The 13,498-nt window shown below is 40.0% G+C and overlaps 1 protein-coding gene across 5 annotated transcripts in view; it reads right to left on the bottom strand.

The window, feature by feature from the left end:
- LOC115107858 (snRNA-activating protein complex subunit 1-like) overlaps positions 1-11,557 on the bottom strand; it is a 29,736-nt gene extending 18,179 nt beyond the window's left edge. Inside the window, exons 1-5 of one of the 5 annotated variants that reach the window (XM_029631555.2) lie at positions 11,332-11,557; positions 11,121-11,259; positions 3,786-3,945; positions 2,921-3,061; positions 374-478 (exon numbers count right to left, since the gene is read on the bottom strand). In XM_029631555.2, coding sequence (XP_029487415.1) covers positions 374-478; positions 2,921-3,061; positions 3,786-3,945; positions 11,121-11,259; positions 11,332-11,341 — 555 coding nt within the window. In that variant the 5' untranslated portion in view covers positions 11,342-11,557. Of the gene's footprint in view, positions 1-373; positions 479-2,920; positions 3,062-3,785; positions 3,946-4,166; positions 6,567-11,120; positions 11,260-11,331 lie in introns of those variants that run through there. The other 4 variants (XM_029631554.2, XM_029631556.2, XM_029631559.2 and 1 more) reach the window with 4 other exon arrangements.
- Positions 11,558-13,498: the final 1,941 nt, after the last annotated feature.

Raw genomic sequence — 13,498 nt, 5'->3', positions numbered from 1 at the left:
CACCAGATACGGAGTTGTTTTCTGATCCTCACCCCGTTTTTTTTTAAGGAATCTTAAAATCCATCGATTAGAGCCTAATTTATTTATTTAAAATTGACTGATTTCCTTATATGAACTAATTCGGTAAACAAAACATTTTTGCATGTTTATATGTTTTGTTCAATCTATATTCAAAAAACAGCCCGACCACATTTTGACTGGATGGTATGAGACAGGCTTTAGACGCACACCCCCATGCTTGCATTATAGCCTACTGATGTTCAAAAAGCCTATTCACACATTGAGTGGGAGATGTACAGATTCAGCATGGGAAATGTGCCGATTCCCCCTTGTTTTTACTGTAGCAAAGTTTTTAATAGAGGAAAAGCCATACTTGCAGCATATCTGTAGAGATGAGGTCCTTGACCCTTTCTGGTCGGTCACGGAACTCCTCGCACACCTTGTGATGCTGGGGCTTCTTCTTCACACGGAAGGTCAACTACAGGTGGACACAGTGAACCGAGGAATAGGGTCAATTCCATGGGTTAAATGGAATACGCTGAAATCTGGACACTGACTGTGGGCCTAGAACCTTTCACATGTATCCTAATACAATATAAACGTCTGCAGAATTAATGATTTCTTATAGTAAAATTATACACCAAATAACATTGTTTTGGGAACAGGCGTGGAGAAATATGATTTCTTTCAGCATCTTGAGAGAGAATGAGTGGTTAAAGGCGCTGCATGGTCAATCCGACATCTGCATTGGAAGTGCAGAATTTACAGTGATATGGCCTCCGCAGAAGTCAGCGCACTCCTACTTTTTGCGCTACACTGAGCAGAGCTGTTGTGAAGGACGTGTGTGTGTTTATACAGGACCTCCCGCCCCCACTTAACATCAACCAATCCTGTCAATGTGGAGCTATAAGGTGCCCTCCGCATTGGGTACATAAGCATAAATTGGCATTTAGGGAGAGTGTATAAACTGTTTTTCAGCAATATAAAAGCTACCAGTATTTCAACCACAAATTGCAGTCAAGACAAACTGAAATCGTTGGATCTTTTTCACAGAATTTCATTTTCTTAAAACCGGTCAAAATGATGTCATTCAGACATTTTGCATGAGAAATCTTTCATCTGTTTGAGTTACTGCATTCTCACCCCGCTTCCTTAAACGTTCTCACTCTGAGAGAAGCCGAAATGAAAGCATTCCAGTGGCGTAAAGGACTTACATTTTAAATACTACTTAAGAAGTTTGGGGTATCTGTACTTTATATATTTGACTACTTTTACTTCACTACATTCCTAAAGAAGAAAAATGTACTTTTTACTCCATACATTTTCCTTGACAACCAAAAATACTCATTACATTTTGAATGCTTAGCAGGACAGGTAAGTGGCCCAATTTACGCACTTCTCAACAGAACATCCCTACTGCCTCTGATCTGGCGGACTCACTAAACACATGCTTCGTTTGTAAATTATGTAGGAACGTTGGTGTGCCTCTGGCTATCCGTAACATTTGAAGGAAAAAGAAAATGGCACCATCTGGTTAGCTAAATAAGGAATTTTAAATGATTGATGCTTTTACTTTTGATACTCAAGTATCTTTGAAACCAAATATTTTAGACTTTTACTCGAGTCATTTTCTATTAAAGGTTTCTTTACTTCACAAGTATGACTTTTTCCACCAGATGCATTCATTCAATCGATCGATTTATGACATTCTGGTGGGCAAGGCTTTATTTATTCTTTTAGGGCTTCAAGTAATGACAAAGAGAAGTTGCACGTATCCAATTATTGACTAACACATAGGAAATAGCCTGCCAAAATGTGGAGATGAGCTGAAAAATACAACTAGGCTTAATGTAAAAAAAAAAAAGTTCTGCCGTCTAGCCATGATCTCAAACGTTCGCTTGCGTGAATCGGCTGCACCTGCGACAAAACGTCAGAATTTCTCACCCTAATAGCTTGTTTTCCATCTAATAAACTTAGTTAATGGTGAATCAACAAAATGTCAACACTGACTCATCAAAACTGGTTGTCATGGCTTTGTCTTGTCTCTCTGCAGCAGACATGTTCTGGGCTTCTTTGGCACTCTGGAATGTTGAGTGTTGCTCCCACAGCTGATGCTCCATGCTTAAACATTATTTTGTAAATACTGGAATCATGAAAAAGGGATTTGAATTAGAGTAATACTAATCAGACTGATTCAAGTTGGGGTCAGGGTCAATTCAACAACTTTACTTTAATTAAATTCCCTCTCACTGTAAGTTAGATCAAGGAAATTCTAATTTCAGGTCAATTAATTTTAGTGTCAGGTAAATTCCCCCCCCAACAAGAATTCAACAAAATCTATTTGAATTCAATTCACTCAAGCTGATCAGGTCACTGTTCAGAAAGCCCTGCTATAATGAAAATAATATATATTTGTTGAAATGATTGAAATATCTGTACAAGATTGTGCAGAAACACTGACCCACATGACATTTGAATGAAAAACAAACGTTTTAAAGCTTGCAGTGTCATCGGTTGGCCAAAAACTCAACACTAATGACTCTTTTCCTATGATCAAGATGGGCTGACATCACAACAAAAAAAGGACACCGGCTCTGAGGTGCAAGGCTGTTATTCAGGTCTGTCAGATCGCAACATTGACCAGACTGCTGCTGTGAGGTGAATCATAGGTGCTTGTTTCAACTAGTTGTATTTTTGTTAACATCTCATTTTGACCAATGATGTAAATAAACATCAGATGACAGGGGGCACTGTTTAAGCTACTGCACTGCCATTTTGTACTCCTACATTGTTTAATAAGCTTTGGAAGATATGTAGACATTAAATGGATTTCTAGATTCTCTTTTGCCAAGTATGTAATATTACAAAATACCTTAAGGGATACTTTAAAATTACAATATGTCATTTGGGAGTGCCTTACCATCTGAGGCATGGCGGTGTAAAGGACAGCATTCTCAGTTATTAGCTTCCTGATAATGTAAACTGCATCATAGTGCTGCGAATTCACCGAATCCTGGTAAAACTTCTGAATTTGCTCCCAGTCCTTTAGGGCAATCCTGATCTGGGAGAAAAAAGAGAAAAAAAAACACACTTACTCAACTTGACATATTGTGCATGACTTCATCCCCCTAATATATCTAACAAACCACCCAACAAGTTGGATACATATCATTCAACTTATCATCCAACCACAAGAATCAAGAACAGATCGCCCAAGTGGGATACTTGAGTCATTTTGGGGACATAACCCAAACACAATAATGATAACAGCAAATTCATACGGATATACTTCATGAGCTATCGTCGGGGGTTATTTACTGTCAGGAACATGCATATATTTTCTCCTGCGCTAGTGAGAAACAAATTTCACCCATATGTATCAGATAGAATTTTCTGATGAGTTACACAAATGTGACGTTTCAAATGGATTGACAGTGACCACTTGGATCTGGAATATTTACAGTCATTGTATGGGAAACTCAGACATTCCGAGACTCGGGCTGTCTGCAAGTTGTTGCACACTATGGGAGAATCTCAATTGCATACTCCTCACATCCTCCTCAAAACCCATTGAATGAGAAAGCCAAAAGGTGCATCCCCTGTGACCTTCTACTCAGGAGGCGGCGAGGAGTATACAATTGAGATTCTCCACAGACATTGTTCAGTGCAGCATATTAGTTTAGGAAGTGGAAAAGTATATCAAGTCAATTGTTTAAAAAAAAATAGAAAACACTATTGGAATAAATGGGATTGAATAATGAGCGTTAAAGTAAGTCTTTCAGCACCTTCTCTTTAGGTGAAGCGAGCTGTGTGTGGTATAGGCCATAGAGAAGGTACAGACCCCCCACTCGGATCTGGAAGCTATATGGGGGTAAGAAGTAGTTGAAGGCCATGGTCAGGGTTAGGTGGCAGAATTCCCTCATCTCATTACCAGCAAGTGAACCGCTAAAATGAAATGGAGATCAGAGTTACAAGAGTTACAACAGTAGCACTGGTAATGATTAGCTAGGACAAAACAGGTGTGAGACCTGTGTGTATGCAATAAGCAAGAACACAACATGGAATGGATTTTAGATTATTGGAACATCTTGATTTAATGCTCTCTTGGGCACTCAGGGAAATGCCTTTTTTAAATCAGAACTTTCTACCAATTATTACAGATATACCTTCCAATGTGTGACTTGCTGCTAAACAGGTACAGCCATTTCAGTAGGACTTAACGCAAATACTATGGTATCCACAGATGGTAACTCTATACACAGTATGTGTACAGTTACCAGACTAGAGGTTCAGTACTTCCCGTTAGTCAAAACAGCCACATACCAATATATGTTTACATTGCAGTGAAAGTGAAATGTTTTCAAAACATAGCTCATTCCAGGGATGGAATGTGTCACTGTAATACTAATGATTCCATTGAGCAAATCGATAAAAAAATAATAATAATAAAAAACATGTTGGCATATGGCAGTTGACTAGAAAGAAGAACTGAACTTCTAGTCAAGCATGTGGGGCAACATCCCAATAGCGATTAGGTTCGAGTGTATTAACAATGCATTGTTCCTACAACGACCCGAAGAATTCACATGAGTTTCCTAAAACACTACATAGGGATAACTTTCACTAAGTGCGTAGTTGGGGTGTGTCGGCACTGATAGGATCAAAAGACAGCGCTGCTCTCGGATCAGCTTTCTCTATCCAAATCCTACCAAAACAGCCACATACCATATAATTGTTCCACACTGACAGATCAGCTTAGGCCCTAGCCTACACTATAACAGACTAAACCACAGATATGGCACATCATTGAACACGTTACACACCATGAATGCTAAAATTAGACACTAGCCTACAATTAGCAAATGAGAAATCAAATGAACCAGAAATGGATTACAATCTGATTGAAATATATAGGCTTACAGCACCTTCAGAAAGTATTAATATCCCTTAACATTGTGTTACAGCCTGAATTCAAAATGGATTCAAGATACTTTTCCCTCACCCATCTACAAGCAAAACCCCAACCGAATCTTCAAACAAAACCCCATAGTGACAAAGTGAAAAGAAGTTTATTGAAAATTTAACCGTATTAACACTCTTGAGTAAATAACATGCTAGAGTCACCTTTGGCAGCGATTACTACGGAGTTTTTCACCACATGTCTCAAAGAGCTTTGCCCACCTGTCCAATACATGCACATTCCTTAAAATTCTTCAAGCTCTGTCAACCAAGTTGGTTGTTTATCAGTGCTAGACAGCCATTTATGTCTTGCCATAGACTTAAGTAACTAGGCCACTCAGGAACATTCAATGTCATCTTGGTAAGCAACTCGTATTTTTAGCCTTGTGTTTTAGGTTATTGTCCTGCTTAAAAGGTGACATTTTGTCTGTTGGAAAGAGGACTGCAACAGGTTTTCCTCTAGGATTTTGCCTGTGTTTAGCTCTATTCTGTTCCTTTTTGTCATAAGAAAACACTGAAGCCACCACCATGATTGAAAATATGAAGAGTGGTACTCTTGGCCGCAAACATAACACTTTGTATTTTGGTGCCTTATTGCAAAAACAATGTTTTATTCTGTACAGGCTTTTTACGCTTTCATTCAGGTAAGTATTGTGGAGTAACTACAACGTTAATTCATCCTCAATTTCTCCTCTGACCATGCTGAAATCCCCGAGGGGTTTCTTTCCTCTCTGGCAACTGAGTTAGGAAGGACGCCTGTATCTTTGTAGTGACTGGGTGTCTTGATAGTTTACCATATATTAGGTATTGATGCACGGAGTGGTTTGGGTTTTTACTTTTAACTTCTATAACGGTATTTGAATGTTGGTTTTGTTAAGTGATATGCTGTGTAACGTCATTTTTATAGTTTACTCCATGTCAACGTTTTCTGATGTCAACGTTGTGAACAGTGCCCCATGGTGGCGGTGGGGTTATGGTATGGGAAGACAAACTACGGACAATGAACATAATTGCATTTTATCAATGGCAATTTGAATGCACAGAGACACTGTGACGAGGACCACTGTCATGCTATTCATCTTCCACCATCACCTTATGTTTCAGCATGAAAATGCACAGCCCCATGTCACAAGGATCTGTACACAATTCCCAGATGCTGAAAATGTCCCAGTTCTTCGATTGCCTGCATTCTCACCAGTTGCAAAGGTTATGACACTTTCCGGTAAATTTCTGGAATTTTCCAGAAGTTTTACATGGGAAGTTAAGCAAAATGTCCCAAATTCCCAGGTTTAAATTCAGCAAAAAAAAAAAAGTTAGCTTATAACAATGAACTGTTTTTGTGGGATACACAGGGCAATTCTAGGTCAAAATTCAATGGAATGCAACCCTCTGGATGCACAGTGCATTATTCCATCACATGTACAGTGCACTCTTCCATCACATGTACAGCTGATTCTCAATTTCTTTCACACTAATGAGATGCTATTGAGGCCACACTACTACACTGTCTGAGCCAAGGTCCACATGCTTTTTGGTAAGTTCTGATTACAACACTGAGTGGGGTGAAAATATTTTATAAAATGGCATACATTATTTTTGTTAACTAAACTCAACAAGAAAAAGAAACATCCCTTTCTCAGGACCCTGTCTTCCAAAGATAATTTGTAAAAATCCCAAAAAATTCACAGATCTTTGGATCATTGTAAAGGGTTTAAACACGGTTTCCCATGATTGTGCAATGAACATGCACCTTTGGAACGGCCGTTAAGACAACAGCTTACAGACGGTAGGCAATTATGATCACAGTTATGAAAACTTAGGACACTAAAGAGAGGCCTTTCTACTGACTCTGGGGAAGACATAAAAAAAGGGTCCCTGCTCATCTGCGTGAACGTGCCTTAGGCGTGCTGCAAGGAGGCATGAGGACTGGGCAATAAATTGCAATGTCAGGTGAGGACATCAAATGCAGAGCTGTTGACATCTGTGGAGCTGTCATTCCCAAATCAAAAGTCAAACTTCAGGAAAATGTAGACATCGTCCATCGTTTGGAAAGACTCAAGGATCAAGACAAGAGACAGAGGACAACCATCATCCGGTTCACCAACAGATCTACACAGGATCTTTGGAGGCGAGCGAAGAATTGTGAATTCCTCATCAAGCAAAAATGGAGGTTCACGGAGGATCTGACCTCAGCAGACAAAGTGACAAGAGAGAAACTGTGGCCGATGGTGGCTGCAACTCAAAAAAACTGATTGCCAGGTGAAAAGCAGCCTTTTATTATAGAAAATGTACACAAACACTTGAATGAGAAAAGGCTGACCTGAGAACTGGTAAACTAAACACTGACTATAGGTGAATAACTGCTTATTGTAAAGTCTACACAATGTCTCCCCCTCGTGGGAGTAAGAACACTTTGGTAACTTTATGACCAATATTTGTTTGTTTTTTTGTTGGAGAGGTTAACAATGAGATGGAATTCCTTTTGAGTTACATATCTTTAGGAAAAGCTTATATTAGCATAACAAGGTTATTGGTTGAAGTTTGTCTTTATCTCTTTGGTCAATTAATGTCAGGGGTATTCGTAATTTACTCAAGGGTAAGGCGATTTTCCATACAAACTCATTCATAGAATCTACCCTGTAAAGTCCTTTATTATACACAGATTTAAAATAGCTATTGATAGCAAATATGTATTTTGTGGTTGTGACCCAGAGACTCTACTATTTATTTTGGAACTGTTCCTATGTCAGAAGATTTGTGAGTTAAGTCGTTTTTTTTCTCCAAATAAAATCTATTAATGTTCATTTGAAAGACTCTGATATTATGTTTTATTTTCATCCAAGTGATATGGACCCTGATTTAACTTTCATTGTTAATTTGTTTATCTTTCATGGACGATTCTGTCCATAAAATGAAGTGTGCAGAGAACAAACCCCTCTTCACATGATTTAACTTGTTAGGGCCGTGGTCCCGTGGTGGGAACATACATCAGCGGACATTTCAAGTGCGCCACGTATAGTTTTTGATAAAACTCTAACTTTCATTAAAATGCACATACAATATACTGAATTAAAGCTACACTCGTTGTGAATCTATCCACCAAGTCAGATTTGTAAAATGCTTTTCGGCGAAAGCATGAGAAGCTATTATCTGATAGCATGCACCCTCAAAATACTGCAACGTCACCTAACACGACAGATTTTGCGTTAGCCGGTGCAAACCAAAACGCTGAAATAAAATATAAAACATTCATTACCTTTGACGAGCTTCTTTCTTGGCACTCCTAGATGTCCCATAATCACTATTGGGTCTTTTTTTCGATTAAATCGGTCCATATATAGCCTAGATATCGATCTATGAAGACTGTGTGATAAACGGAAAAGAAAAAAATAGCGTTTCATAACGTAACGTCATTTTTTTTAATTCAAAAAGTCGACGATAAACTTTCACAAAACACTTCGAAATACTTTTGTAATGCAACTTTAGGTATTAGTACACGCTAATAAGCGATAAAATTCATCAGGAGGCGATGTAAATTCTTTAGCTGTCCGTTTCGAAAAGATGTCTGAAGTCAGCTCGACCAAAACATCCGGTCAGAGACCGGAGGGATTTGGTTCCCTTGATTCGGTTTGACCAAGAATCAAAGCTGAATCAAATGACAAGACTCTAGACATCGTGTGGAAGCTGTAGGCACTGTAACCTCTGCCTCATTTAATTCGGTTCACTTTGAACAATTCCTTGAAGTCGCACACGGATATTTTTTTCCATTTTCAGTGATCAGATTTCCCTGCACTTTTCGATGAAACGCACGTTCTGTTATAGTCACAGCCGTGATTCAACCAGTTTTAGAAACGTCTGAGTGTTTTCTATCCACACATACTAATCATATGCATATACTATATTCCTGGCATGAATAGCAGGGCGCTGAAATGTTGCGCGATTTTTAACAAAAAGCTGCGAAAATTCGCAGCTTCCCTAATTAAGATTGAAATATTATTTTTGAAATTATCAGTAAATGTAAAAACAAATAAGCACCATAAAAGTATAACAAATTGAAAATGAATCTTGATATGTATGTTAGGTTTATGTACTTGTTTGTATATTTCAGTTTTTTTTGTATTTGTTGTGTTAGTAATAATACAAAATATATATATACACATTTTTAAAAATTATGAATTAACAGGATTTATTGAGCAAACACATTTATCACATAGGTTGCTTCCCCAGTGATGTTACCTGCCTGGCACAAGGAGTACTTCTACCAATATCTACAAAAACACATTTTCTTGACCAACAGTGCAAATGTTGGTTAAAGAACTACGATTTGAGCCATTACCAAACTTTGCATCTGCACTGTTCCAGTAAATGTGTTTTGTCAAACTCTGGAACGTGACCATGGCCCAGTTTCCAAAAAGCATTTTAAGGAGAAATTCATCTTTAGAACCTTCGTAGGAGCATCGTTTAACCTCTAGCTGTTTCTCAAAACCATCGTTAAAGTAGCACTTGAAGACGCTCGTAATTGTAGAGGACTGCTAATTCCTATGTAGGTGACATTACATTACTGCTAATTCCTATGTAGGTGACATTACACTACTATAGCTGAGACACATAGTAAAACAGGTTGGGCCCCATACAGGATATCTCTCACACACACACTCACTGTAATCATCCAGAACACTGTCACAACAGGATACTCCTAGCCACAGGTGCTAGCCGGCAGTTCGGCCACAACTCCCCTGAAGATAGGGACGCATACGCTCTTACACACTGACCCCAGAAGACAGGGACGACGCACATACAGTACACACATAGCTGCCGAGGACACCCAGATAAGACACCCACAGATTGGCAGAAAGCCCAGATTTAGAGACAAACTAGCACACACACATAATCTCCCTCCCAGCCGAACATTGTGTGACTGAAGATAGCGCACACACCAGATCTCCTTTTCAGCTGAACATGGTGTGACGACCAAGAACAGGCATGGCAGGATTCTACGATGACGGACAGACAACAGAGCCAATGCCGGATGACTACACCCCAACCTGATCCAATCCGAAGATCCGATCTCCTAGAAATCAACCTACTTTCTGTTGTGTATATGAAGCTTGTACTCACTGTTAGCAAGGTGCCTTTCTGCTAGTCTCTGATGAGCTAACAGAGGGGCCCGTATATACGCTGTACCAGATATCTTCACTCATAATAAACCTGTCGCTTGTCGTACAATCTACCACCTTGTCTGCATCGATCCTTGACCGACTCACCCTCTATCATATCCCATTATTAACATAATCTAACAAGCACACCTAACGTCTGCCTCTGACCACTCGAAAAAAAGCTACATGCTTCAGTATATGCTTTTTTGCCCTCCCGCGTCACTTTATACACAGAAGATCTCTGCTAAACCTAGAATCACATGGGTTATCCGTCTCTCTGCAACTGCTGAACAAAGTGTACTACAACAAAAGTTGCTAATGTCTTTGCAATTAATACAGGCGGGATATAAAATAAACTATTCATTAAAACCAAGATGACTACATTGAAATATAAATAGAGTAGCAAATACGCCTATTTCATGATCAATAAATTGAATATATTTTGTTCTTTGTAGGCTACTGCCTAATTTGTCTAATACATTTCATGATGCGTAGCCTAAAATGTTGCGGAATGACGTGCCAAATCGCTGATTTAGTGCATTTTTATTGGGTATTGCAATACATTAAGCCACTTCAATACTTGCAGCCGTAGATTGTAAACTCTCACTAGGTGCTCATCCGTCGTCAGTATTGTGAAATAATTCAGATTTTAAACTGAGAAAGCTGTCCCGAGAGCAGTGCTGCCCTTATTTCCATCCGATCAGTATCGACACACACTCCGACGACGACGCACTTAGCGTTGTTCTCCGTGTGGCGTTCTGGGAAACTCGTGTTAAATATTCAGCCGTAGGAAAGACACATCGTTAAAACACCAGTAAGCCTAAATTCCATCCTTATCGGAAAACCAGGCACAGGTTGGCAGAGTGGTCTAATAATAATTTGCATGTAAAAAAATAAATAAAAAAGTGCATTATGGCAAATGCATATTTGGCAACAAATTGTCGACACTAGGTAGGCCGGCAGGTAATCTTAAAGAGACGACTGATGAAGAGGAAAGGGACTTACTAAAATACACTTGAGAAGCCCATGTTTCTCCAAATAGCAGTAAATTCCTCAAACCGCACGGATTCCGTCTGCTGGAAACGACCCAGCAGTTCCTCGTAGTCTGCTACAAGTGGCTTCAGAAAACGATCCTTCGCTTTACCTGATTAATGATATTTAAACTCAAATACAGATATAGTTAAACTCACTAGTGTGGTGCTGCAATCCTACTTACCATTCGGCATTTCAGAAGTATGGTGATTGGCTACCCTTTTCAGTGAAGTTGACGTGCCTCTCTGAGCTCAACATGCGACCTTTTCAATACAACTGCTTGCCGTCCGTGCCTAATCTTCTTATTCGATATTACTGTGGTCTGCAAACAGATGTTATGGGTGCATGCCGCCAGCTTCTGTATGGGCTGTGCATCAGCCTAACACGTTCCTCTTCTTCTTCTGTGGAGTTTATATGGCAGTTGGCAACCAACTTTAAGGTGCATTACTGCCACCAACCTGACTAGAGTGTGGACCAGAGACACTGACGGTCTAAATCCTACCCAATAATCTCGTCTCCCGAAGGAAACAAAATACATTATTAAACACTACATCTCCCGAAGATTTCCCCAAGAGCACTTAATCCTGGCTCTTCAATCCCATTACTCCTCAAATCTAATAACAATCGCTCCCTTTCTCTCATATATTTCTGTCATTGAAATAGAACATGTTCCACTGTCTCCATCTCCTCCTGACAATTATCACACCTCCCATTCGAACGTTTCCCCACCACTTTCAATGTACTATTTAGCCTTGTGTGTCCAAGTCTCAGCCTTGTGACTACACTTTCCTCCCGTCTCAATCGGCCCGAGGACCTCCCTGCCACCACCTTTTCTTGGATCTTATACAGGTGTCTTCCCATACTCTTCCTGTTCCTGGATCTTATACAGGTGTCTTCCCATACTCTTCCTGTTCCTGGATCTTATACAGGTGTCTTCCCATACTCTTCCTGTTCCTGGATCTTATACAGGTGTCTTCCCATACTCTTCCTGTTCCTGGATCTTATACAGGTGTCTTCCCATACTCTTCCTGTTCCTGGATCTTATACAGGTGTCTTCCCATACTCTTCCTGTTCCTGGATCTTATACAGGTGTCTTCCCATACTCTTCCTGTTCCTGGATCTTATACAGGTGTCTTCCCATACTCTTCCTGTTCCTGGATCTTATACAGGTGTCTTCCCATACTCTTCCTGTTCCTGGATCTTATACAGGTGTCTTCCATACTCTTCCTGTTCCTGGATCTTATACAGGTGTCTTCCCATACTGTTCCTGGATCTTATACAGGTGTCTTCCCATACGCTTCCTGTTCCTGGATCTTATACAGGTGTCTTCCCATACGCTTCCTGTTCCTGGATCTTATGCAGGTGTCTTCCCATACGCTTCCTGTTCCTGGATCTTATACAGGTGTCTTCCCATACTCTTCCTGTTCCTCATCTCTTTCCACTTATTTTTAATCGCTGTTCTTATGAATCCCTTGGCTTCTGCTTTACTGATTGACAATTCCATCTCAACATTAGGATGTTTAAGAGCCTGCTTGGCAATAATATCCACTTCCTCATTCCCCTCTACTCCCACGTGAGCTGGTACCCAGAGGAACATCACATATACCCCCATCTGTTTCACCCTATACAAACACCCTATACAAACACCCTATACAAACCTCATACAATACATCCTGTCTGCTCTGAGACAGACATGAATTTAAGCTCATCAGTGCTGTACAGGTGTCAGAGCAGATGACTACCCTGTCTGGCCTCACCTCCTCCACCCACTCTGGAGCCAATAGTGTGACCAACAACTCCTTTGTGTAAACAGATAAATTATCCGTTGCTCTTTTTGTCACTGCCACCTTAAACTCAGGAACACTATAAGATGCTCCCTGTTTTAGGGTCCTTAGATCCATCTGTGAAAATATTCAAGAAAGCCTAGTATTGTGTTCTTAAATGTTCACTTACAACTGAATCTACTCATTCCTCAACATCTCTTACCCTCTCAAGCAACCCTATATCTATCACTGTCTGAGGGAGAAACCAAGGTGGGATAGCAGGAAGAACCACAGAGGGGCTAAACTCCCTCCCAAACAACAGTTGCGACACTTCACATCTTCTTCATAACTTTCACCATGACCTTCTTTTCTACAACTTCCACATCTCGGATTCCTCCGCCTGCAGACACTTTCTACATGTCCAAACATTCTATACCGTTTAAACTGCAACGGCCTGGAAGTAAAAGCTCTTACAGGAAAGTGCACATACCCCAGCTTCACTCGGGTCAGCAGGGACACAATAATAGACAAGTTATTTTCTTTCCTGCCATTGGCCCAACGATTCATCCTCCATGCATTAACCACTCC

Source organism: Oncorhynchus nerka, linkage group LG24, assembly GCF_034236695.1.
Source record: "Oncorhynchus nerka isolate Pitt River linkage group LG24, Oner_Uvic_2.0, whole genome shotgun sequence".
NCBI classification, from domain to species: Eukaryota; Metazoa; Chordata; class Actinopteri; order Salmoniformes; family Salmonidae; genus Oncorhynchus; species Oncorhynchus nerka.
This window is presented reverse-complemented; position numbering and strand designations above follow the sequence as displayed.